Source organism: Corvus moneduloides, chromosome 1, assembly GCF_009650955.1.
Source record: "Corvus moneduloides isolate bCorMon1 chromosome 1, bCorMon1.pri, whole genome shotgun sequence".
NCBI classification, from domain to species: Eukaryota; Metazoa; Chordata; class Aves; order Passeriformes; family Corvidae; genus Corvus; species Corvus moneduloides.
The window spans coordinates 139,724,281-139,750,785 of record NC_045476.1 but is presented as its reverse complement, the minus strand read 5'-3'; the positions used below and the strand labels follow the sequence as shown (position 1 = coordinate 139,750,785).

General features: G+C 39.4%; 1 protein-coding gene across 6 annotated transcripts in view; it reads right to left on the bottom strand.

The window, feature by feature from the left end:
• The window catches only part of LOC116453442 (Y+L amino acid transporter 2-like), a 34,949-nt gene extending 9,512 nt beyond the window's left edge, over window positions 1–25,437 (bottom strand). Inside the window, exons 1-11 of one of the 6 annotated variants that reach the window (XM_032128895.1) lie at window positions 22,456–25,437; window positions 22,092–22,260; window positions 15,172–15,689; window positions 13,682–13,807; window positions 10,922–11,066; window positions 9,914–10,037; window positions 9,086–9,189; window positions 8,685–8,781; window positions 7,515–7,664; window positions 5,063–5,246; window positions 1,253–4,339 (exon numbers count right to left, since the gene is read on the bottom strand). In XM_032128895.1, coding sequence (XP_031984786.1) covers window positions 4,248–4,339; window positions 5,063–5,246; window positions 7,515–7,664; window positions 8,685–8,781; window positions 9,086–9,189; window positions 9,914–10,037; window positions 10,922–11,066; window positions 13,682–13,807; window positions 15,172–15,673 — 1,524 coding nt within the window. In that variant the 5' untranslated portion in view covers window positions 15,674–15,689; window positions 22,092–22,260; window positions 22,456–25,437 and the 3' untranslated portion in view covers window positions 1,253–4,247. Of the gene's footprint in view, window positions 1–1,252; window positions 4,345–5,062; window positions 5,247–7,514; window positions 7,665–8,684; window positions 8,782–9,085; window positions 9,190–9,913; window positions 10,038–10,921; window positions 11,067–13,681; window positions 13,808–15,171; window positions 15,690–21,260; window positions 21,396–21,892; window positions 22,261–22,455 lie in introns of those variants that run through there. The other 5 variants (XM_032128915.1, XM_032128877.1, XM_032128906.1 and 2 more) reach the window with 5 other exon arrangements.
• Between the last annotated feature and the right edge of the window lie 1,068 nt (window positions 25,438–26,505).

Here is a 26,505-nt window from a genome sequence, read left to right as displayed (position 1 = left end):
TTATCTTTTATGTTTTTCAGTAGCATCCATTACATTAAATGTGTGCTCCTAAAAAAGTGTTTATAATTTTTTCTTGTGGTAATAATCTAGCCTCTTGATGTACAAGACAAAGTGGCTAATTTTCCCCTTACTGTGTGGCATCTTACTTAGGTTTGCATCTTATTTTTCTCATTCACATTTTTTTTCTTTTAATTTTAGAGCTTTTGAGCCACTTGCAAAATTTTAGAACTTCACATAGAGTTGCTTGGCAGGCACTCCTCATAGATCAAAAAGTCAATCCTGAAGAAAAAAAATTGGAAGATTTACAAAACCTGTTAGCTTATCAGAACAGGGACTTGACAAAGCTCGTACTAGAGATTGAAAGATTGTGCAATAATACTTCTTAAGTGTCTGTTACACAATGAAGGTAAATTTCGAGAAAAACATTAGGAAGTACCTTCAGTTTCAAGTCTCACATGTAGCAAAGGCCTTTCAGCTTACAGTATAACAGAGCTGTGACCTGTCCCAGTGTCTGGTTGTGCAACTCCCAGGTAGTTTCACACTTCTCTATCCTCATCCTACTTGATATGTGCAGGCATTTCCTCTCCTCTCTATCCAGGGAACACACAACAGCCCTTATGCCTCTTCAGGCTCATGCAAAGCCCAGACATCTTCAGACTTGCTATGGCTGACAGTGTTTCCTCTATCAACAGCAGCTTCTGTTTTCCTTTGCTGACACAGAAATGGCATCTGATACCTATCCTCTTCTCCTGTTTTTATTTAAAGAACTGTGACTTTCTGTAAAAGGCAAGTATCCCGTATTTCCTTAATTCCTAAATAAGAGCTAGTATAATCCCTAGTACTGTATTGCCCCAGCTGTCGCTCCTGAAAGGCCCTTCCCCAGTTCTGCAGGTGGGCTATTCACCAGGGTCCCTTGTCCCTGCAGCCCGCCAGGCTCCTGTAGAGCCTTGCAGTGAAGCTTCACCTCCATGGGCTGCATCCTCCAGAGGCTTCCAGTGCTGTCCACATCCCAGTCCCTCCCACCAGAGAGATGCCAGCTGGCAAACTAGATTTAAAACAGCCTCCTCCTAATATTTTGATATCTAATGATGAGATACTTAGCCTAGGTGCCAAGATTGTCTCTGAAAAGTAAGACAGTTTATTGTCTTACTGTGTAATTGAGCACCTGTGAATAATGTAGAAAAAACCCCAAAACCTGAGAGCAAGAAAGGGCTTGAATTGCTTTTATGTCCCATCTGAAAGCAACTAGAAATTTTTCCTTCCATAAACGATTTTTTTATTGATTTACAGAGAACACAAAAAAGAGTTAGTCTCACTTCTCTTCTGGCAACCCAACTGGTGAGATGTAAAGCAGGGCAAATTTCTCTCACAGTACTATTTTTATGCTTTAAAGCCACACAACTATAGAATTTGCCAAGAATGAGATGTTTATTTGTTTAAACACTTGCAGCATCTATGACTTGCTTTAGGTATTTGGCAATAACTTACATGTATTATTTGTAAGGAGTGAAAAATCAACAATCACGTTAACATTTCTGAGATTCCAATGTCCAGAGAATTTCAGTAATTTTATTTACATTTATAACCTTATATCTATTACTTTTCTTCTGTTCAGAAAGAAAATGAAGGCTTGTATATCATGCCCAGAAAGTCAAGAGGCTGTGCTGGATTGACCTTTGCTTGATACCCAGTGCCCACCAAGTTGCTCTATCACCCTCCCTTCTCAGTGGGAGAGGGGAGAGAAAATAAGATGGAAAACAAATTGGAGTTTGGGATAAGGCAGCTTACTAAAGCAAAAGCAAAAGTCTGTGCATGCACAAAGAGGGGAAAAAATAATTTTATTCTCTAGTTTCCATCAGTGAGCAACGTCCAGCTAATTCCCAGGAAGCAAGGCTTCAGAACGATCACTCCTGAGGGCAAACTTTGCAACTAACAAATGCCCCACCTTCCTCCTACCTCTCTTAAGTTTTATAGCTCGCCTGGTATCATCTGGTATGGAAGATCCCTTTGGTTAATTTGGGTCAGCTGTCCCAGCTGTGTCCCCTCCCAGGATCTTGCCAGCTTACTGCTTGGGAGTGGAATGTTGGGGAGACAGCGCTGATGCTGTGCTGGCACTGCTCAGCAGTAGTCAAAATGTTGGTGTGTTGTCAACACCTTTCCAGCTACCAATGAAGAGCATAGTACTGTGAGGACTGCTATGGGGAAAATGAAATCCATCTCAGCCAGACCAAATACACAGATACATGCAAAAAAAGATTTTGGCAAAGAACAGACAACAAAATAAGTTTCTCAGCTCAGAATTTTGTTTGGGAATGGTCTTATTTTGTATTTTTGGTCTTATTACACTCCCTGTAATGCCTGTTACCACCTGAAATGTCACCTCAGGTGTCTCAAATCCTTTAGAAACTTTGGTCCTGCATTGAAAAACTTCAGAGGATGGTACAGCGCTGTCTTGGTGTGACATGTGGCTCAGCACCAAGCATGACTTTGAACTCTGTGGAGGCAAAGACTGTCACGTTTACTTTGGTGCAGCTTGGAGGGTTTGTACTCTCTCTGTGCCCTGATACAGTCTGGGACCACAGTTCTGTCACTAACCAGTGCTTTGTAAGAGATGAGGCAAAAATGCAGAATTGCTGTACAATCATAGGGCAGGATCACAGTGGTGCTATTCTGTAACAGAGGCATATAACAAGAGTACATGGGGATGTTCTGAGCTGGGCAAACCAAACTGCACCCTTGATGCATGAAATTACAATCCTCCAAATGCCTTTGCAGTGTGGGGAGTGAATGAAGAGAGGCTTAAGTAATAACAATTGCCTATTCCATTGCTCTTTCTCTGAGCAGATATAAATAACACACAACAATTCTGGAAGCTACAGGGACTTGTATAAGATTAAATTACCTAAGTCAAGGTTAATTGAAGAGAAATGGTTAAATTCAAATTAGAAACAATGTATGTTACATTTAAATATGAAACCAGGAAGGAAGTATGACTTTCCAACAAGGATTACAAATGGTACTGCATATCAACAAACCATATTAGAGCTGGAACATTTGTTTTTATGGTCTAGGTTGCAAGGCTGGTGGCTTTTTTTTTTCCTAGAAGTTATTGTCTTTTCCAAAAGACTAAGAATTAGGACTAGTTGCACATTCCTGTGTGCCACACTGAAAACTTAACATTCAAGAGAACATCCCTAGTTCTTAACTGCCCTTTTCTTTCATGGCACCCACTGGTGGGTGCACCTGTCCAGTGCAAGTGTCTGTGCTGGGTATTGTGCAACAGGCACCTCTGTGGTGTGAAGACCTCTCTGGAGGCTCTCTGTGTGCTCAGTAGGAGATCTGCAGGTTATCACGTCAGCAGAAACTGGTGAGGTCTCAAGGGTTAGGCAGGGGCTCAAGGAATTTTGAAAAACATCAATTTTTAATTTGTCCTTGTGAATTTCTTAAATAAGTTCCACTGTGGAAAAAATCAGCATGATTCATGAGATCACACTTTTGATATTTCTAGGCAAGCAAAGGACAGTCTGAGAAGGTGAAGTGTTTTCCTTGAATATACACTAGCTGGAATGTGACTCAATGCCTTGAAGTGCTCCATGGCAGACTGTTCTGCTGGAAAGCAGAAGTACTTCAGTCCAATGGTATCATTTGTTTGTTGGAAATACCTTTTCTACAAAAGAGTAATGTATGTGGACTATCGTCAAATGAGAATTTCTCACAGAACTTAAATGACCAAACTCTTTGGTTTTCTGCTTTTGGCAAACTATGTGTGCCAGGAACTATGCATTAGAATAATTTAACACTAATATTACATTGACTCAAAGCATGCCTACGAGCAAGAATTATATATTTTTTCACTTTGGCTAAGAATTTAGTTTTATTTTTACACGAATACTTTGGTTTCTATTTTCAAACCCAGACTTTGAATTTTGCAAAGATCTGATCTAATATTTTTTACTTTTCTTTTGCCTTTAATATTTAGCACTTATCTACTAATAAATCTTTGTTCATTAAGTGCTTTATAATTGCAAAATGTTACATGATAACTCACTACTAACGAACAGAATTCTAAAAAGAAATCCTGGAAAACAGAGTGTTTTATAAAACCATCACAACTTAACTGACATCAAACTGATGCACAGTACAGTGGTTAGTGGTCTAGTATGACTGAACATATGGGAGAACTTCAGATGATAAAAATTGCTCCAGATAGGAGATGTCAAGGCACAGTTCTCAATGCTGAGGCAACTCTATTTACTCTTAGCTGCTGTGGGTTCCACGTCTATGTCCAGGTCTGAGAGAGCACAGTAGAAGAGCATCTGAACATACTTCGTTGTTGTAGCTGTACTGGCAAAAATGTGAGACAGAGTTATAATATATCCTAGATATGCATCTGGATTTTGAGGATTTGAAAACACTACACAGATATTAGGAAAATCTTAAAACACCTTAATCAATTGAATTAAGCATATGTTATAAATAGCTAAAGGCAAAAGAAGTCAATAATCAAACTGAAATTCTTGTTTAATCAGATTTCATCAACATTTTCACTGAATTTATAGCTGACTTGATTTATTCAAAATTAATAAAAATATTAAAGATATCCTTTTCAAGACTGCCTGAATTTGAGGACTGGCAACTACCCTTCGAGACAATAATTAATTATTTCATTGTTTCTGAAAATCTGTGGTCTCCTCTGATTTGGATGTTCCATTCCTTGGATGGAAAGTGAAGAAGCAAAGATGTTCTGGTATTTCTGCCTTCCAGGGTGTTAAAAAGTACAGATTTAGTATTCACAATCCTACACGGCTCTTATTGAGCCAACATATTGAAATGGTTCAACACCACAAATATCAGATGACCACATGACATCCACATATGGGACTGTTTTGTACAGGTAAGCATGGTTTTGTTTTCAGGACCATGTGATGAAGCAGATGATCTCAAACATGCCACATATCAAAGCATAGCAAAACTTCATAAAGAAAAGGATTTTAGGATAATTTATTCTCTCTTTCTTCTCACCAAGGTTTCAGCATGGTGACTAGGACGTGATGTTGCTTACCAGAGAGCCAAAGTAGACATTTAGGTCGTTTTTCAACAGGCAGATAGACTCCCAAATAATATGCAGGAATGCCTGAGAGGGCAATACCAACGCCAATAAGGGAATTGATTGTGTCACTGTAGAGAGGCACTATGACCAGGAAAAGGGAACACAAACAATATACTATAGGGAAGAAGAGGCTAAGCTGTGGAGACATAAAAACCAAAAAACAAACAAAAAAACCAGCATTTGTTAAAAGATGCAACAAATACTCTACTGTAAAAATTCAGGCTTTGCAGATTAAAGTCAGACATGTCAATAATAAAAGTATGTACTGAATCTTTTGACTGCTTACAGTCAGCATAATTTGTTAGCTTCGGTGTACCGTGCTGAGAGCCTCTTATTTGGCACACATCTGAGCATTTGACTATTTCATTTTTTTCAGGCCTGCATAAACCCAGTTCCTTTACAATTAGTAAAAGATCAACCTTTGAAAAAAGTACTTTAAAACTGAGCAGTAATGGCTATCTTTCTCTTCAACTTCAGTTCTGAATTTTTAAGGGTAATTTTGATTGGGAACTAGCTCACTAGACCTTTAATTACCATCTTGATGCTGTAGAACTAATGGACTGATTTACAACCATTTTGTGTGGTCACTTAAAAAAATATCATACCACAAATAAGGGAAGTTGGGCCACAAAGCTGATAAGAAGACTGGAGCACCTTCCCTACGACAACAGGTTGAGAAAGTTGGGGCTGTTCAGTCAAGAGAAGAAAAGTCTGCATGGAGACATCATAGCAACCTTCCAGGGTCTTAAGGGGGCTTACAAGGAAGCTGGAGAGGGATCCTTCGTCAGGAACTGTAGTGATGATAGGACAAGGAGTAATGGGTACAAACTGAAAGAGGGGAAATTCAGGTTAGGTATTAAGAGGAAATTCTCTACTGTGAAAGTGGTGAGACATTGGAATAGGTTGCCAGGGAGGTTGTGGAAGCCCTAACCCTTGCAGTGATTCAAGGCTAGGTTGGATAAATCCTTAGGCAACCTGGTATAGTGGGAATTGGCCCTGCCTATGGCAGGGATGGTTGGGACTCCATGATCTTTAAGGTACCTTCCAAATCTTAACATTTAAGAATTCTGTGATACTATGGAAGTTTCGATAACCTCTTTATGAATTTATCTTTCACCCATTTTTTTTACTGTGTCTAGTAGTGAGCCCTCTCATGAGTCCAGGAGTTGACATTTGAATACCAGCTGAAATTGGTGAGAGTTTACTGGTATAAATACTTTTTTTCCCTTAAAAAGGTTAAAAATTATGAAAACCAACTGCTACATTTCAGAAAAGGAAACGTTGTATGTGGAGCTGTGGTGTTGAATAGGCTGGCAAATGCTGACAGGAATTAAACAGTCATTGTGTATAATCTGACTGTAATCCTTAGTAGAGTCAGAGGCAAAACTGCCAAAAAGGCAAGATTTAATCTTTATCTTCCACATATTTTGTGGGAAAGTTTGGAAATTGAGTGTGCACACACTTCAGGAAAATTTGGTCTGCTGTGGAAAATTGGGAAGTTTTCTAGCAGGAAGTACTTAGGATATTTTATGCCTTTGTTTGAACCTTTTTTAAATTAATCAGAATGTTACACTTAAATGGAAAAAAATGTGTTTGTAAAAATGAGGCAGGAGTTTTGGAAGAGAGATTGACAAAGAAGATATGTTTGGGGGGTGTGAATTTTTAATTCTCTTAATTCTTACTGCATCACTGCAGAGCCAAAATGCAGGTCATGGAGCCAACAAACAGGAGCCAGTGCATGCTTCTGTGTGCCTGCTGTGTATTTCCATCCTTGCTTCCTGGACAATCACTGGATTAAAACTAGAAACAGGTTTTAGGCTCACTTTGTTTCTGTGCAGTCTCCCTGGCCTAAGTGATAGTCAAATGCTCTTGTAAGTCAATCATTAAACTTGCATTTTACTGTCTATGACCACGATGCAGTGGGAGGGAACATTCAAAATATATTTGATTATTTAAGCTAACTTCTGTGTGAGCAGAATTGTGAACATTTATGGGCTTTGGAGGGATTTTGCTGTGTTTGTTAAATCACGTAGGTTTGATCAGTGTTAACCTCTCTGGAGCCTCCATCACCAGCTCTCCTGAGGTCTGCTATTCTTCCAGGATGGGCTAAGAACCCCAGAAATTTATTTATTCCTTATTTGTGTGGAAACAAAAATTATTGTAAGTCTGAATGAAAGAAGAATAAATGGGATATATAATTTCAACTTCACAGCAAAACTACCAGAAGAGATGTTCTTGTGGACTCTAATGGGTTTTGCTCCTCCATCTTGTGTTTTGAGAGAATTTCTATGGCTAATAAATAATCTATAACGTAACTGGTACTGTTATGGTTGTGATATTAAAGATCATATAAACACATGCATTAGTTGGCTTTTAGAGCTTTCTTCCTGTCTTTTTTACTTACTTTAACAGGCCGTGGTCTATGTGGCTGAGTATATCTCAAATATATTAGTCCTGCAATAGATAGACCCACAAAGAGCCAGTAGTTGAAGCAGTAGTAATTAATAAGGAGGAAAACATCTTCCACAAGGAGATAAAGCAAAGTCATTAAACCCTAGAGATAATAAAAACAAAGACTTTTTAATGTGAAAATAAAGACAGAGTAAAATTATAAACTGGCCTGTTTCCAACCTATTTGTATGGGCTTAGGATATCAGGTCCTTGAAAGAAGGACATGGTCCGCTCATAAATTGAGACCATTAGAGTAAATTTTGTGCCCTGCAGGTGTGCAAACACAGAAAGACCTAAACCACCAGGAATTCAATGTCTATTTTAACAGATGAGCAGAAAGAACTTCCACTTTCCACATGAAAAATGTGAATGGTGATATATTAAGAGAGTATAGATCATCTTACTACTGCAAACAGAATCCCTGTGAGAAGAGTCTTCATAATGAAATTACAATTTTTAGTAAATTATTCTATGTCAAACAGGATCAGTATGACAACCTATTCATAAATGTTATCTAACACAGGGCAATGGCAGACACCAAATAAAATGCACACTCAAATACATAGATTATTTATGAAAATTACTTCCACTAATTCTATAACTTATGGCACAATTGTGTGTCACAAGATCTCATTTGTATAGTGACAGCAGAAAAAAGTCAATAGGGTTATAGGCATCCAATGGTAGAAATTTAATTTTAAGAGCTTTGTCACTTCTGTAAAAAATAGAGTTGTAGAACATAGAGTTGTAGAACATCAACCTGTGGCAGGGTCAGAGAGATGTTCCTGACATACTCTCCTCCAGTGACACTCTAAAAGCTCACATTAAAGACTTAAACAGCTCCTGTCTATACCATTACATATTTAGCCATTCTCGGTTTTCTCAGCAATGCTATTGTACTTCTCACTAATATTGTTTGGAGAGTGTATGAACATGAACCAAGCCATTCTCTTTCCCACCCCCTCAATGAGTTTTAGAAGTTTTAGAAGTTTTGTGGGCATTTGCAGAAGATGTCCCCAGGGCAGGAGAAGCCCATGAGAAGTCCAGGGCAAAGCAGAGATGTTTTACCCGAGGTCCAGACCCCAACTGCCCCAGCCAGGCATGAGGCTGAGGTGTCACTTACATTGAACAGGAGAGCAGGGACTGGTGTGAAGCACTTTATGTGAATCAAGCTCAGACTGACAGGGAGGTGTCCTTCCCTGGCTCCAACATAGAAAAGCCTAAAAAAAGACAAAGGGAAATCAACCATACAGCCAAGGAATAGCTTTTTGCTTCCTGACAAAGCAAAGAAATAATTCTTTTATTACTCTGTTGTAAGTGCTGCTCTCTTCTCAAGTGGCTTTGGTTTATCAAACGGTGCTGATCATGAGAAGATGTCTGATTGTAACAATCTCTCCATCATAAACGAACAACTTGACATGGCAAAAATTAACTGTGTCACTTTTACCAAACAGCAGTAAAGAATGCTGATTAACAATACATGATTCCTTTTCAGTTATTTAAAATAAATGTTATATTTCATACCGAGATGCTGCAATAATTGATGAGTTTAAGCCACTATAGCAAGACATGGCCACTGCTATAGGAATTATCCACTTGGCATGACTAAGGGTTTCACCTCCAAATGTCTGTAACAGAAGAAAATAATGGTGAGGCCTACTATGTTAAGCATATGGATAATCCTGAGGAATTCTCATGAAAACACAACAGCCCAAATGTAGTGTCTTAGCCCATACTTTTTAATGACACCCAATAATGACTTGGGAAATGAGAATTTGAAAAAGCTGATCAGTATCAAAATAAAAATTGCAGATATATTAAAAAAGATTAAAAAAAATTCTAAGCCTAGATTAAGTCATTGATGGAAAAGAAGATGATGTATTGGCTTTAAAGTATTCTGACAAATACCGACTGTAGTAATCCATGAATTATCATTTGACTTCTGTATAAAATATTGATAAGGTTTTAAGAAACATTTCAGTGCACACTTCTGCATTGAAAATATTGCTGTGGTCCTGCAGCGTTAAATGTTACACACTGTACATCAGAATGATAACAAAAAAACCTGGTTCTCCTACCACCCAGACTTTCTACAGATCTTTGATCCTGGCAAAAGCATCTTTCCTATGATGTAGTGCTAAGAGCAGGATTTACAGAGCATGTAAGAGGATTTTTCAAGAGCAGATTTATTGGATACATTCTTGATATGCACCTTCTAATATACCGGTACTGTTACATGAAAAAAAGTGTTTTAAGCTGCCTTCAGCATGACAGTATTTCAGCTGTTTGCCAAGTATGCTACCTAAAATTTTCCTGTAGTGTCTTTTGTTTGGGTTATGTTCCACAACTTACCACAGCCACCGCATCACTTGTGAGGAGAGCTGACATGTCCAACACTACATAGTATGCTATATTAGTCAACAAGTAAATAATAGCTACAATAGGCATTGAAATTGCAATAGAAAGAGGTAGATTCCTGCAAAAGGAAAACAAAAAAATTATTTCATGTTATTTAAATGAGAAATACTTAAATGGAAGATTGGTCCCTGGTTCAAACATTTGTGAATGGATACCTCCATCATGTCTTGTAATCCATCATTTTGAAGCACGGGGTTACTAAATAACATGCAGCCATATGTGAAACAATCCCATAAAAAGCTTAGTTTTTTGCTTGAGCGTCTGTCATAAGTTTAAAAAAAAAAACCTTAAAACATTCATACATGTAAATTTAATATACTGAATTATATAATATGAAACAATTTGAGAGCACTCAAACAATGAGATTTAAATGCACACTTAGGTATTTTCTTTTTCTGACTCATAACCTACACATGTCCCAAGACAAGGTGGACTATATCAGCTTGAGTGGCTGATGCACACCAACTACCACAGGGCTGACATCCCTACAGAAGGGAGGAGATGATATTTGCCCATGAAGAGTACTGCTGAAGATCACATCATAAAAGCCATAAATCTGACGCACTCTCACTCTACTGGTGGCAAAAGATGTCTTGGAAAAATAATTTTGTCTAACTGAAAAGAAGTAGGGAGTTTTAGAGGGCTAGACAGACCTTTGCTTTTCCTTGCTTTCAGCAGGGATTTTTTCTCCTTCTTTAAAAATTGTCGTCTGAAGTGCAAGATGTAAAATACATACATATAGGTAAATGACTCATTAGTGTGATAAAACTGATGAATGGGCACAATAATCAGAAGGAGTTCTCCTACTTACTCCCTCGTTTGAAAAGAATAAGGTTTTGGAGAGAAAATAATTTGACTAATTTCCAATCAGAAACAAATACAGAGTGGCTTGTCCTGCCATCACCTGCCAGTGATTCAAAGGAAAGTGATTCATGTGTTTACCTCTCAGGATTCTGCATTTCCTCGGTGACGTAGTTGAGCGTGTCCCATCCTGAGTAGGAGAAGAGGGCAGAGTAGAGAGCCAGGGCGATCATCCCTGGGTTTGTTGCCGAGCCCTCGAATGGAGCTCTCAGGTTTTCTGTTTCCCCTGTACAAATGGCAGGTGCCAATTGCCTGTTACATTTCAAGGATTACAACTCAGAAGGGCACTACACCTGAAGTGTCAGCTAACCAAAAGGAAACAACCCCCACTGCATCCAACAGCATTACTGTATGTGAAAGTGCACAGCTTACATTTTTATTTAACAAACAGAAGAGTTTCAGTCAGGTGTTCAGACAGCTACACTTGCACAGGGAGAAAACAGAACACATTTTCCTATGTTTGTTATTTGGATGTGACTTTTGTAATTCTACCAGATTTCACAGAGTCCTCTTCTGGCATTACTGCCGAGCCTACCGAAGGAGGGAGCCGTACCAAGGGCATGCACTACTCTGCCAGCCAGGATGAGGTACTTGGCAAACCCAATTTCAGTTCCTGAATCTGTCTCATATTTCTTCCTAAAATCGGTGCTTTTATTTTCCAGATGAATCAGCGGCCACTAGAGGGGGACCTCCTGTAGGCATGGTTTTCAGGGGGATGCTCTGACCCACAAGGGTGTTCCCCAAAACGAAGAGATGAGACTTAAAAATCTTTCTTTTAAAAATTCTGCTGTAGTTTAGCAACATCGGTTGAGATGAGAACCTGTAGAATGCTGCAAAATAGGCGAAATGCTAATGAAACTGCATAAGCCTCCACTGCCATCCTGGGAAGGGGAAGAAAGGCCTTACTGAGTTTGCAGAAGGAAAGTCTATTATCTAATGCAAATGGAATTGGGTTAAGTATTAAGGGAAGACAGAAGCATGCTGAAACCTCAATTAGGAAAGAAAGTAATGTCTTTGTTGTAAAATGAAAGCACTGATTCGACTAAGGAGTTTATAGATACTACAAAGGCAATTCAGTCATTGAAGAGCAGGAGACTGAAGCAAAGAAGAGAAGCTATGAAATGTACACATACTTTGGAGAAGAAAATGGTTGGAATGCAAAAAAAGAAAAATCCAAAATGATCAAGAAAAGCTTTTTGGGTTTTTTTGCTAAAGACAGCTCATATTCAAAATCAGATATATTCAGAGTATTTTAACACAAGAAGTGTATCCAGGCACATCAGAAAGAATATGGCAGGGCTAAAACATCATAACTGTTCCTCTCATTAAAACAGCTGCTGACCTTAAGAGTCATTGACCTGGTCACAGCTTCCGCCAGAAGTCTACATTATTCCTCCTCCCAATCCTTCCTGTATTTAAGTGCTCAGTTCTGCTTAAACAAAGCAGAGATGAGACCTTTACTACCAGTAAAAGCTCTCAGCATTTCGTGTTCCTCACCATAATGTTTCCTCTGTGCTTTAACCCTCCCTGACCCCACAGAGCAATGCAGAGGAAACAAAGTGGGCTGTATGTGGGACCAGAGGGAGCAGCCCCTGGGTCCAACAGCACACCAGTGAGTGGGACAGGAGTTTTGAAGGAGGCAGTTTGAAAGCAGAGGCAACGCTGCTACAGAGCTGACACCACAGAATCACACCTTTAAAAAACTGCAGCAGTTTTATGAGGGGAACTACTCCTTCATGCAACTGTGGCCCTTAAGCAATGCTGCTTCCCTGAATCTTCACGTCCCTGCCCTTAGGACTGGGTTTGGTTGTCCAGGTTTCTTTAGACTTCAACCAACTGGTGACACCTGATATGCACAGATAATGGCTTATCAAAAAAGCTTTCTTAAAGTCTGGTGTAGCTGCACAGTGTAACAGCTGAAGCATCTGCAGCCAAGGAAAGAAGGAGGCCCGCAAACAAGGAAAAGCCAGCACGCTCCTTAGGTTTTATAAGCTAATTTAGCAGGAGAAAAAGATAATTCCTAAGCTGAAGAGGGGAAACCATCTTTATTTCAACTGAGTAAAGATAAAATGGCTATGCAATTTAAGAATTTCAAAGCAAATAAAAATGTAAAAACCTTAGTAATCTAAGCAGCAGAACTAGAACTGGAAGAGACTTCACTGTGGCAGAGGCCCAAATTAATAAAAGCAAATCTATTGCCATATGCAAAGATCAGAGAATCATAATAAACTACTCTCCAGGTTTTCAGTGCGTTCAGTTCAGCCCAGTTATTGCTGAGAGGAGGTGGTTCATCTGCCCTGTGACGCCTTACAGTAACACCATACCACAGTGATTCACAGAACTGCACCGTTACAGTCTTCTCCTCTGTTTCTAGGAACAAACATGCCCTCTCCCAAATCCCACCTATGATTTACCCTCTCTGATCCTCTCCGTGGGCAGGGTGCTGTGGCCAGGGGTGGTGCTGGTGGGGTGAGGTGGGGGGAGAATGGTGGTGGTGGGAACTGTGAGGAGCAATGCAATTTCTGTTTCACTGTTCTGTTGTAAGACAAGTAGTAATGCCTAAGTCAGACACCAAGGCTGACTTTAAACTAGTCAGCAGGAAAGTGATATTAATTCAGCTGCTATTTGCTATTCAGACCAAGCAGCACAGGACTTGGCCTGAATAATTAGCCCCCAATTGCTTAACAAGCCATAAAATAGATGTGATCTTCCTATCGCAGACTTTTTTTTCCCAGAATAAACAACACTTCATATGTAAGTCTCAAGGATCTCCCTGCATGGATTTTGAAACTCATATATGGTTCATTTCATAGAATTTAGATAAATGAAAATTATTCTTACCTTTACCAATTTTGTAAAGTCCAACAGATATCACCAAGATAAGAGCCATAACTTTTGCATATGTGAAAACATCTTGTACACGGGTACCCCACTTCACATTAACACAATTAATAAACGTTAAGGAACCTGCAGAGAAAAAGAATATGCATGAAAGAAACACTGGATGTTGAACATCACTTAAGTCATATTTCAAATCCATCTTTCCAGATACCACTCCTCTTTCAAGGAGTAAAACTGAATCAAATTTTACCACTTCAGGACCACCCAGATTTATTAAGATGAAATACCGGGTTTAAAATTTACACAGTGCTTTTCTGAAGAATACTGTTTTCATGACAGTAGGTAAGACAAAACACATCAGTTTTTGAATTTTAGAGCTAACTCCTTCTCCTTTTAAATAATACTTAAATTTTATTAAACCAAACAGAGTTGTTCACATGCAAGTGATAGTATTTCTTTATATCCTGTATATCACAGATTTCTTCATGCTGAATTAAGCTCTAGTTTAGGTACAGAATAAGGACAACTTCTGCACAGAAACAGTCTGGATGCTGTGGACAAGATACTGCACTGAGCCAGGGCATTATGCTATTACTCTGTGCTAATGGCTTAGAAGTTGTAACATTCACTCTTTGGCCCTGAGTTTTGAAGATTGCATAGCACTTACAGAGTTCTCTCAAGTCCCAGTTTTGACAGAATCTCACAAAAATAACAAAGTAGTTGGTTGCAGAGAGCAGGTGGGATCAACCTGTTTTCCTTTCCTCCTTTTGTTTTGTGCCCTTTGTTTGTCCCAGGGGCTGAGCCATGTGCCCATCTGCTCTCACTCTAGCACACACACATGGCATTACAAGCAACTTCTCCCTCTTGCACCCCGTAATTCAAAACAGAGACAGATGAGGAAAGGTAAGGGTATGCATTGGTACCAGGTATGAAGCCCGCTCCTGGAGTAGAGAGCAGAACAAACATGGCATGGTGACCTAGAGTGCTCTTAGGTGTGGATCAAAGTGGGCTATTTCTTATCTAGAAGTCTTGTTGGTCTTTGCTTCTGTTTCCTCCACCTGCCTATAATCTATACTTCAGTTTTGAAAGGAAGAAAAAGGGTTTTGTAATGCTCAAAATGAAAATAATTTAGAAATCATTCTATATCGTAAAGACACTAGCATGCAACCACACATGCTCAAAGAACTCCTTGCCTTCATTTTCATAAATGAATCTGTGTATGTGACAGTGTCCTATCAGCCAGTTAGGCCAGTGAACCACAGACATACACGTATCTTTAATCAGCAGTCACAATTTCTCCCTGCCAAATTGTTGTAATTCTCCTCTCCCCTCTAGTAATCCCAGCCCCAAACACAATACAGCTGAATAAAAGATTATTAGTTTCTAAGAACACGTTTTAGATAGGGAATAATTATTTTCACAGAATGCAGAGAAATAGAAATTTGGCCACATATAATTACAGTTCTTAACTTCTAGCAATCACTACTTACATATACACGCAGCTGCAATCAACCTCACTGCATCATACGGCGGTTCACAATGGGGAAAAACTGGCTGAACAATATAGTTAGCAAAGGTGATTGCTATCACTGCCTGAGTTGTTGGTTCGATAATTAGCAAGGAAGACCAGAGTCTGATGAAGGCCACAAAGGCCCCAAACGCCTCCAGGATATAGGCATAACTGCCTCCAGATTTCACGATGGATGTTCCCAGTTCAACGTAACACAAAGCTCCAAACAGGGAAAAAATCCCACCTAGCGCCCAGATGACTAGAGAGAGTCCATAGGAAGCACTGTACATTAAAACACCTCTGGGTGATACAAATATCCCAGAGCCAATCATGTTCCCTACAATTAAAGAAACTCCATTTAGTAATGTGATTTCTTTTTTCATCTGCACTTTTTCACTTGTCTCTGCCATAGTGTCCGTTTCAGCTTTTGCATTCTTAGTTCTGGATTTTTTGTCGCAGCATATTTGCCAAGGGGTTGGCATTTTCAAATCACATCACCTGAAAACAAGAGGAGAGAACAGCTTTTGTAATGCATATGGCATCAGAGACATGGATAAAATAATTAACATACAGGGCATAAATGATACAAAGAACAACTATTTCGCCTGCTTTTGTCTTGCAGTCCAGGAATAGCACACTAGCGAATTTTCTTCACTTTCACAATTGCATACCTTTTCAATGGGTAAATATGAGGCCACTGTCCTTGGTTATAGATTCTAAAACTTTTGTTAACAGTTCACTATTGTTGTTTGTCTTGAATTGTAATTCTATGTTATGTTATTGAAAATATTTTAAGGAAGAAGGAGACACTGTACCCCTGGAAACATGTTCTAATACAGCTGGAGTGTCCACTACAAGAATACCTCTTCCTAAATTTTGTTCTTATCCCAGAAAGAATTTTATTTCATTATTATTTGTTTCATCAAATGACATTCACTTGAAAACTGTTCTGCTGGAGAATACCAGAGAAAAGACAGAAAAAGATCCTCCAAACCTCTAATCTCACACGGTAAATGTAAATATGAGGGTAAAAAAAGAGTTTTAGCTGCTCCTAGAAATGGGATTGCTGCTCTAGTGAACAATGCAGCTTGGTTAGCTATTAACCTCACTTGACTTCTCAGGAGAAGCCAGTAACATTCATAGGGGTCTGGAACACTCTGTCCTGGAATGCTTCTGTATACGAGAGTCCAACAAAACATGCCTTAAATGCATCTCCCTCTGGTGCTTGTAGGACAAGATCCAAGTATGCTGGGAGCTGGGAAAAACGCCCTAACTGCACAGCTGCATGGATCAATCAGCCTTGTGCACACATGCACAGCTCTGGGGCTGGGGTCCCTGGGGATGAGGAACCCAGGACTGCAGTGACTGCCTCAGTTCTTGGGTCCTGCTGATGTATGAGGGTGCTTAGACCAGCGGCTAATTTTTGGTGCCTGTCTCAAAAAACATTTGTTTCTCCTTCCCTTCCCCCCTCCACACACACTCTAAAGCACTTCTAAAGATAACTTCCTCAAAATCCTATGACCTAGATCCAAGTTCATTGAGTAGAACAAAGCTCATCCATGCAACACTGGCAAAACACACGTGATTACAAATGTTCACACATTACATTTGGTTCACAATTTTATGTTGTTAAAATGTGGGTCAATGGCCAGTTTAAAACAATCTGGCCTACCCAAACTTCCTGAAAGGTTTGCTTTCCTTTGTAAAGTATGACTGTTTTAGCAACCCTGAATATAATTCTGTGTGTTCCTTCTCAGCTTTTTTGATGCAACTCGCTTTCCTAATTGATCAAATAGCAAATGAGGCCTGATGAGTATTAAAAATTAAAAGATGCCAAACTCTCTTTGAAGATTAAATGCTTTTCTCATCCCAATGGCACTTTCTCTAACCGCAGGAACACTGTGGGAACACCGGAATAAAGTTAAATATTAACTCTTGTCATAAGTGTCCAAGCATGACTGCAGTCTCCCATTTTTTTTTTGCTGACCTCCTCTTCACACACAGGTGACTCCTCTTACTTCTCACATCATCCTCTCTGAATAAAAAACATCATCCTGCTTTGCAGAGAGAAACTTCATGCATCCAACACACCACTGATATATCTTCCTTTAAATTCCTGATAAGCCTTACCTGTTTCCTTCTGTGTGACAGAAAAGAGAAAAAAGTCACCCTCCCCACCCCAAAATACAGGCAAATACTTCCAGAACCCCTGTCTCCATTTCTGTTCTCAATGGCTACGTGAAATGTCAGAAGCCCCTCCCACAGCAGCTGTCCAGAGAGCTCATCATGATAACAGCATGCTAAAAATCTGGGCATAATTCTCTATTAATACAATTTTTCCAGCATAGCTAGTTGAAAATCATCTTGTGCTTCTTATGCTTGATCTAAGATTTTTTTAATACCTTTTTTTTCAGATTTTTAAATGCAAGCTCTGGCTGTGAGCTGAAATGCACAAATATTTCAGTGGGTGCAGCTCAAAGGATGTGAGAATTTAAAATGCAGTTGTTACCCAGGTGATGTGAATGTGGAGCTATGCAAGTAGTGATCAAACCCAGTGTCTATCCTGAAATGAAGTCTCACTGATAAGTGAGATACAGTTATTTTCCTGTAAAAAAGAATACATCAAGTAATTGGTAGCTACAAGTAACCTGCATACGTGGTATCAAACCTGAACTTTGACGTCTGGTACAGATGGCCTGGTAGCTAAAGGGAATTTGATCATTTAAACTGGCAGTGCTTCTAAAGTCTAGTAGCACTTTTACAATCTGCAGCTTTCAGGAGAGCAAAAAGGTAAAGGTTAAATTATTTCCTTAAGTATCACAATGTTTTGCATATTTTTCTCTTATCTCTTGTGCCACCAAAAGATTATTTCTGATTTCTGAAAATGTGTAACTGGAGCTGTGTAGGGAAGTATTTCTTCCATAAATGACAGTGGATGAAACCATTACGGAAGAAACCCAATTAGAAGAAACAGTTCAAAATTCAGTACTTTGAGAGATGTCACATTAGCAAAACTTTTACCCAAACCCTCAGGTAAGTCCACAAATAGGTATAGCCTGAGAATCAAAGGATGAGAGATACAGTTTCTATAACCAAGATGTGCAAATTCACTGTAATTAATTTATATAACCTGAAAGTAGAAATTTTTGAAGAAAATATATTAAACAGCTTCTGCCTGTCCTTATTCTCCAAGACAACCACAGTATTTCCAGCAGCTTTGACAGTGCACTGATTTCATTCAGTGCCATCACAATGTTGAAGCAGTTACTGATTTCTTTAATCAGGTCTGTGTCTTAAATAAACAAGAAGCACTGAGTCGTGACTCATGCTAGTTCTCAGCAAAGCCCTCATGCTATTAAGAAAATTAGTGGAATATAGGAAATAGCTGCATGTACAGATGTCCCTATATAATAGCAAAATAATAATTTTTTTGTCAAGTATATAAAGAATTTACTGCTGTTACATTCCAGGCAGTGATGAAAACTATTTGTGGATATGCCCAGTGCCTGTTGACTAACTCTTTATCTCATTAATAACTTCCGCTATTTTGTTCCTACTGAACCTGGCCAATAGTCCTGTCCTACTGTTGTCACTGTCACTTCATCCTCATGCCACCATCTTCCCTTTCTGGGACCATCACTGATGCTTCTGCCTCAAACTGGTGTGCCAGGAAGCTTAAGCTGAGAAGCTTAAGTGTTCAAGAATGTTTCAATAGCTCTTCTGCATAATTTTGACATTTAGGTCACATTTTGAGGGTGCACATAATCCAAGTGAGAGCCAGCAGAAGCTACTAACTGAGAGAGCTTATTGGAAACAACCATCAGAGCTGTAATAAGGTGATTTCTTACAGGAGAGGCCATTTTCAGTTGTAAAATCCTGTATTATAATAGATGACAAATACTTACAGTGAATCTTCTAGCATTCAGAGTGGCTTCCCGAGACCAGAAAGTTTTAGTTTATGCAGTAATTAAAAAACTGAGGTTCTTTGCATTCTGCTTTAACATGGTTTGGTATTGTGATGATAAAACTTTATGGCAGCAAAAATACCAGTCCAGGTATTTTAGTAACTCTTGAGCATGAAGTCTGAAGAGCAAAGCATAAAAGCTTCCTGATGCTAAGGAAGCTCCTTGCTCTCTTGGCCCCATGGACTGTGACAAATAGAAAGAGCTGCTGGTTTCTGGAATCAGTGTGCCAGTGTGCCTCAGAGACCGCAGCAGGCTGAATGACACAGCTGCCAACTCTTGCCTTTGCCTTTGTGTCAGCGAGTGAGCTCTGTTACAGAACTTCAGAACCCTATTTTCATGCAGGTCTTCCTTTTTCCTAGGGGCTCTCTCAATAAATGGAGGGAAATTTTCCTCTCAGGGAAAGCACAAGGCCTTGAGAGCCCAGACAGCCATAATGGCCCTAAATTCTTTGCAGCTTCATGTTTAACTCCCAGCTGTGTGTGCAAAGAGCAACAGAAAGGACCTTGGAGACTGACACCTGAGAAGTTAAAGGAAACAGTAACACAGGTGATTCTCAATAGCTCATTTCCTAAGCCACTGCCAAAAGTCATACAAAAAAGTGAAGAAGGGACAGGTTGATAGTAGTTGAAAACTAGAGCTGAAATCAAAGACAGTTCTTCCATGAATTACTGTAGGGCTGGTTTGGCAGGGCAGGATTTTCTCAGACACTTCCCATTCTTCAGGGGTCTACAGCTCATGCATGAGTGATTGCTTCCTTCTTAAGGAGGTAATTAATGATTCAGCAAGGCTTGGTCAGGGAGTGCTTGTGTGCTTCCACAGGAACTCACAGACTTGTGAAGTCTTATGAACTGCTCCATAGTCTTCCAGAGGGACTGAGACGCCTCTATTTGTTAGAGCATTTTGAAATTCTCATCCTTTAATTCAAGAAATATTAGTAAATCAATGAGGTCTCAGAGATCAATTATTGTTGCCTTCAGCAGATTCTGTTAGAAGCTGAGTGCATTTAGAAAGTTAACTCCCATGAAAGATGTTGGAACATGCTGGACACCAAATTTACTCCTCATTTCAGGGTCTTTTGGTGAATTTTGTCTACCTCCACATAATTTCTCAATAATGAGTATGCTATACCACTAATGAACCAGGCAAAGTCAAACCAGCTAGGAAAACTGATAAGCCCCCAATATTTTCTAGTTTCAGTCAGAAAATTAGAGAGATTAAAAATCACATTTAAAATTAAAATCTAGCACATTTTAATTATGTGTATTAGAAATCAATGTGCATGTAGAAAGCAATTGTAAAAGTCATGAGCAATCTCTTATTTTCTCCAAGTACATTCTGGGCAATATTCTCCTGCCTGTAGAATACTGACCAAAAGTTAAAAACCCCAAACATATACATTTATATTAATAGCTATTGGAACATGAAATCAGATGAGCAAGCAGTTTTCAACATGACCAAAAATGCGTAGTTCAAACTTCAAAACACTACTCCTGAGTATGAGCATGGACAGGTCTCAAAGGGAGTATTCATGGCAGATTGTACTGTTGGACATTTCCCAACAAGGAAAGCAAACAAAACAAGATTATACAACGTCAGGAAATAGCATAAAATAAAATCCTCTCAGAAATTATAATACTGAAAACTCAAAACAAAAAACTCACTTGGATCTCATCTGAAGCAAACATTTCTCACTCAATAGGAAACAAGCATATTTTGGTTTTCAAATTCTATGTTTATAAAGTATTTAATGAATCACACATTCACACGGTCCAAATGCATTACTATGGTCATAGACTGGCTTTCCCACAGGAGGAACTTGCTCCGCCCCCAGCACTCCATTCCCACCCCAAAGCAAATCACAGAGGAGTTTTGAGAGAAAAGCTCCTGTAGCCCAAATCCAAGGAAGGTATTAAAAGGAGAAGATAACAGCTTACCAGAGGGTAGGTAATATGCTTGCTTCCTTTAGCAGAGAGGCTGCTGTAATAGAACAGTGCCTCTCAGGCTGCTGCTCTAAATAAGCACCTCTGTTTCACTGGGATGGGTAAGCTAACACTCATGTATGTGAATAGCCTCTTCTCTCACTCTCCTTTTAGCCTTGCCTTACCTGCTATTTTTATTGCAATAGTATGAATACTAAAATCAATGTGAGCTTTCAAGGCTCTCCTGGAATGTAGTTTCTCCAAACAGCCTCAACTGAGGTCATTAGCAGGCAGAAGCAGGCAACTGCTGCTCTCTATTTCTTAGAAAGTTGTGATAGAAATAGAACAAAAGGAAAGTTGGGAAAAAAAAAATCCTTCATCCATGTGTACCTGAAACCATGAATAACATGCAATAATGCAGTCTAATTCCTTCTTGCTGATTTAGAAAGCCACAATGAGATTTTTACTAACACTACACAAAGATATTTATTCTGGTGGCATAACTTGCCAAATCAGAAAGACTTTCGAGTGGTATATAACTGAAAATCATAGATATTATTTAATTTCAAACAATAAAATGTTTTTCTGTTTTTTAAAAAAATGTATTTTCTTCTAAGTTTAACCTATGCATTGTTAAATATTTATCAACTCAATTATTTTTCTTAGCTTCAGAATTATAGATCTGTGGCTTTTATAATAATTTATGACATGATGCATGAGAAACAAAACAGGCTGATCTGGTGTTAAGATCTTATTTTAATAGGTAAGCTTTAAAAAAAATCAAAGATAAAAATAAGCAAAGAAAGAAATTATTTACCCAGTGTATTCACTTAGTCTTCTGAAATAATAGGTTGTCCTATGATGTCCTTTAGCAAAGCCAGTATGGTATACAGCATAATATCCACTGAAACAAGTAAACATCCCGAAAATAAAATCTTCTGGGCAGAGGGAATAGTTAATGAATGCAAGAGTACTAACTTGGGATTTTTGTTTTCCGTGAAGAATGATGTACTCACGTGCCAAAGGGCATCTAGAAGGAGCTGATCCAGCAGGTCAAGAGTCTTGTCACTAGAGCTGAGGCACCAGATAACAGCACTTCATCAGACTGGACCATTAATCCACACAGGAAAGTCAAATATCTGAATCCAAGCACAGATATCCCTCCAGTATGCCTCAGCAGTCCAACTAGAAAACAAGCAGGAGCATAGAATCATGTTGCACGTTCCATTCTGTAACCCACAGTGACCAAAAGGAATAATAAAAACAACACAAATCTTTCTTTTATAAGCCAGTGCTCCTCCTAGTTCTTAATTTTAAACTATATCTTGTATAAACATGGTTTTTGTGACAGACTGAGACAGCTATACAGTTAATGCTTACACAGAAATGGCTGTGCTTTCTTAAAACCCTATTTCAAGCAGGTGTAGGACAAATTCTTTGAATAAACAGTTTTCCAGCTGTTTTATCTATGAAGGATGAGAGCTCTCTAAGTCTGCCTGAAAAGATTGCACAATTCCAGCTGCCTGCAAGTTTCTGGTTACGTACATAATAATGTAGCAAGAAGCATTTTGGCAACAGGATTGTTTTGCAGGGAGGTTGTTCCTTGTTGGACAGAGACGCTGAGCACCCTGTTCCTTAATCACGGCCTCTGTCATCTTAAAGTCTTTTTCTTCTGCCAGGGCAGTAGTTAACAATATAGCAATACAGTTAACAAACCATAGCCTAAAGCCCAGAACGCATATTTTCAAGAATGCGTAATTACTTTCACTCTGAAATTTGAACTTGAGTTTGTCCTGCTTCTGATTTGGGGCACCAAACTGGTTTTCTGATTGTGTGTTATACTGAGGGACTCCGCTATCAGACCACCTTTATACTGTCCATATATCCCGCTCCTGAGCCAGCCCCAGCCCTTTGTTTCAAGTCTGTAGAAACTGCATGTTGGAACATGAAACAGAGCCTCTTCTTCATTAATGCCTCCCATATTTCTATTGGTCTGACCCTCACAGTTACACACTACTGGACATTTGCCATAGATTTACAGGAACAACACATAAATCAACATTGAGCAATCATAAAGCAGGCACTGTGCATGAAAAGGATTTTTCTTGAACGTTTATTCTGTAAACACAAAATCTAGTTCCTTTGCCAAGGAAGATTACACTTAATCTTGCACTTTAAGTAACCAAGATGGATAATATAAAGAAGTGAATGTGACTGCCTTTGTTACAAGTTTTTCTTAGTAATTTTTACAGTATTTCAGGATTTGATAAGAATGTTTGTAGTGAGGCTTCTCCTGTACCAACTTACTGTTCACAGTAATTCTTCTGCGTGTCTTAGTTACATATAAACACATATTTCCTTATGGAACAGCAAAGTAAGGCATGCTTGCCTGAATAAACCTGTGGCATTTTCTGGTTTCCTGATCACACTTCCATTACTGCTCAGGAAGGCTTTTCATACTCTGCACTGGAAACAAGACTACTTCAATTATTTCCAGAACCCTCTTCATTCATACCATTTTCAGCTGCAGCAAACAGCTCAGTGGTACCCTTGCCAAGTCCTCTGCTTCCTCCTGTTCCTTAACTCTGCCCTCTGTGCCTCAGCCAGCACAGGCCCCTACAGTCCTCACCTACAACATACGCACTTACACTGAATCCTGACTGAAAACACCCTGCCAAACACCCTCTACCATTAGCTGCAAGACTGAATGACAAAGGCCACTATTTGTGTCATCATGGTAAAATCAGATCTTTACCTACTTTGCCATAAAGTTGATGCAGGACAGAACATAGTTCACAGACCAACAAACTTTTTCCAACCATGTTAACTTCAGTTATAGGAGCAGAACATGAAGAACAGCCACTATTAAGTGACTAGGTGCTAAAATACCATACAAAATCTAATGCCAACAAGTGCAAAATAATATGTGTAGTCCTATGTTTCTATTTTCCCCCGTGTACATGTAAAAAGACATTTCTACATGCACATTTTGAAAGGCTTTCAGTGAGCTGTTACAACTCAGAGAAAAGCTTTTACTGTCAGTCTGAAACAGCAGCAGCATTTCCCCTTGGAGTGAAAAAGCGGAAAAATCTGTTAGGAATTGCCATGAAGAAGTGAGGAATGTACAAAATACTGTTTAAACAACTCAAAAACAAGAGCAGTGTCAGACTTTGGCTCATATTGACTCTCATGTCTGCCACCTCCACACACCCTTCACTCTGCATGGCCAAGCACACAACCTCCACCTCTCATTCCTCATGCCTACCCCAGATCATTCTCCTTATGCCTTTGTCTGTATCCCTCAAGCCCCAGCTGTGGCTGTCCCCTCCCCCCTTTCACTCAAGGAAATCTGTGTGTGCCTAACATGTTGGAGGGGGCAGGCTGATGTTGCCCAGAGTGGTAGTGTCTGATGCCCTGGAAACATTCAAGGTCACACTGGACAGGGCCCTGAGCAACCTGATCTAGTTGAAGATGTCCCTGACCATGGCAGAAGGGCTGGACTAGCTGACCCTCAGAGGTCCCTTCTCACCTGAACTATTCTATGATTGTACTCCATCACGGAGGGAGGCTCAGGGTCCAAGGACAGAGGAGGGAGATGGGCTGGTGTTTTTCTACTGAGTGGCCTCAGGGTTTCCTTGGAAGGCTGGGCTTTGGCTAGAATGCTCATGGCATTACAGATGCAGGTATATTCAGGGCTGGGGGTAGAAAACTACTTTTCATGCAGCTGTGCCACCCCTGGGTGATGACACATGAAGAGGAGCAGCCCATAGTGATTGCAGCACTGTGACAGCACCATTCCTTAATGTGACTCCATAGGCCACATTTATCACTGTAATTAAGGGACTCCAACCTAGTTCTGTACTGACAGGCAAGAGTCAGCAAGGAGACTTTGAAAGCAGCAGGATGCTCTTTTCCCTCACATAGGTGTCTTACAGTGGGTCCTCAAGGAAGTTCCTAATACATGATGAATTTTGGACACACACTGAAGAAATGTTACTTTGCTACCTTGCATGACACAAACCCTTTTTGAAGCAATGGTAATAATCAACAGATGTGGCTTAAAATGTGATGTGCAGTGAAACACACAGTTCTGGCACCAAACTCCCACTGGCATGGCTGGCACCTTTCCTAAGACTTCTGCCCACTCAACATCATTAGGTCTGCTCTAGAAAAAGCACAGCTATTCATTGCACCATGGTCCTGGTTTCAGCCATCTAACTTGAATTTTACAGCCTCCAGAGAGAAGCAGTATAAAAGGCAAGTACCCAGTTTATGTCAAAAACTCACTTTATTAAAAACAACTTTAAACCTCTCCTATCCAATAAACCATACATTGTGTTCTTGTGATTCAGTTCAAAAATCATAAAGATATTTTAAAAATTAAGCTGTTGCAACTAGTAATGACCACACTGAAACTTGAATCATTGAAATGGGGCAGATCTCACATCTCCATAGGTTTTGAAATAGTGATCACTTAGAATTTTTCATTTATCTGCTCCTTTTTATATGGTAATTTAGGTAGATTTCACCATTCTTGTATGTGGAGTTTGGATTTTCCCAAATTTTAGATAGTCTGAGCAGAAATTGTAATTATTTATTAGTGCCTGCAAAAATAATCTGCCTGTGCTGTACAAAAAAAGACCAGTAATTTTTTAACTAGTTTTGAAGTCACCTAGATAAAGTCACTAAGGTCTTGTGAAATGAACTGAAAAAAATACCACATACCTTTTCCTCTCAGGTGACCCCATTTGTGCCTCAACATGTCAGCACCATCCTTCAGACAAAAAAGGACAGCAGAGAGGTTATCCGGAGAAGGTCAAGGCAGGTCATAGCAGAAGAGACCCCTGCACATTACTTCCAGCAGGGAAAGCAGGGCATGATTGATCTTTGTATATACCCAACTACTGTTCATTATGTAAATACCAAAAATAAAACTGAGTTAGAAGTTTGATCCAGCAACATGAGAAGTATTTACGGCAGATTACAAATGTAAGGAGTGGTAGGATGGCAGATGACAAAGGCATAGCAGATGACCAAGGAAATGTTAAAGAGATATTAACTGAGGATGCCCTTCTTTAAGTTCTTTCTGGATCTCATCCTACTATGATCTCAAAAATAGCTGAAGTGGTTATAACCACACAATGTAAAATGCTATAGCTGCAGCCCTTCTACTATATCACTTCTGAGTAGACAAGCACAATTTCCTCTTTGCCCTTGGGCTCCTCTTTGAACTAACATTCTTCTTATGCAGTGGTCTGAGGCACTTGCTCTGACAACAAAATGGGAAAAAAAATCCAAAACAAAACAATAAAAAATCCTGAAATCCTGTAAAAACTCAATGTAAATTTCCTCCCACCTACCACTCTTCCCGGGTATGTACACCAGCATGGCTTAAGGAAGAAAGTTTATTATACACACAGCAGAATAGCC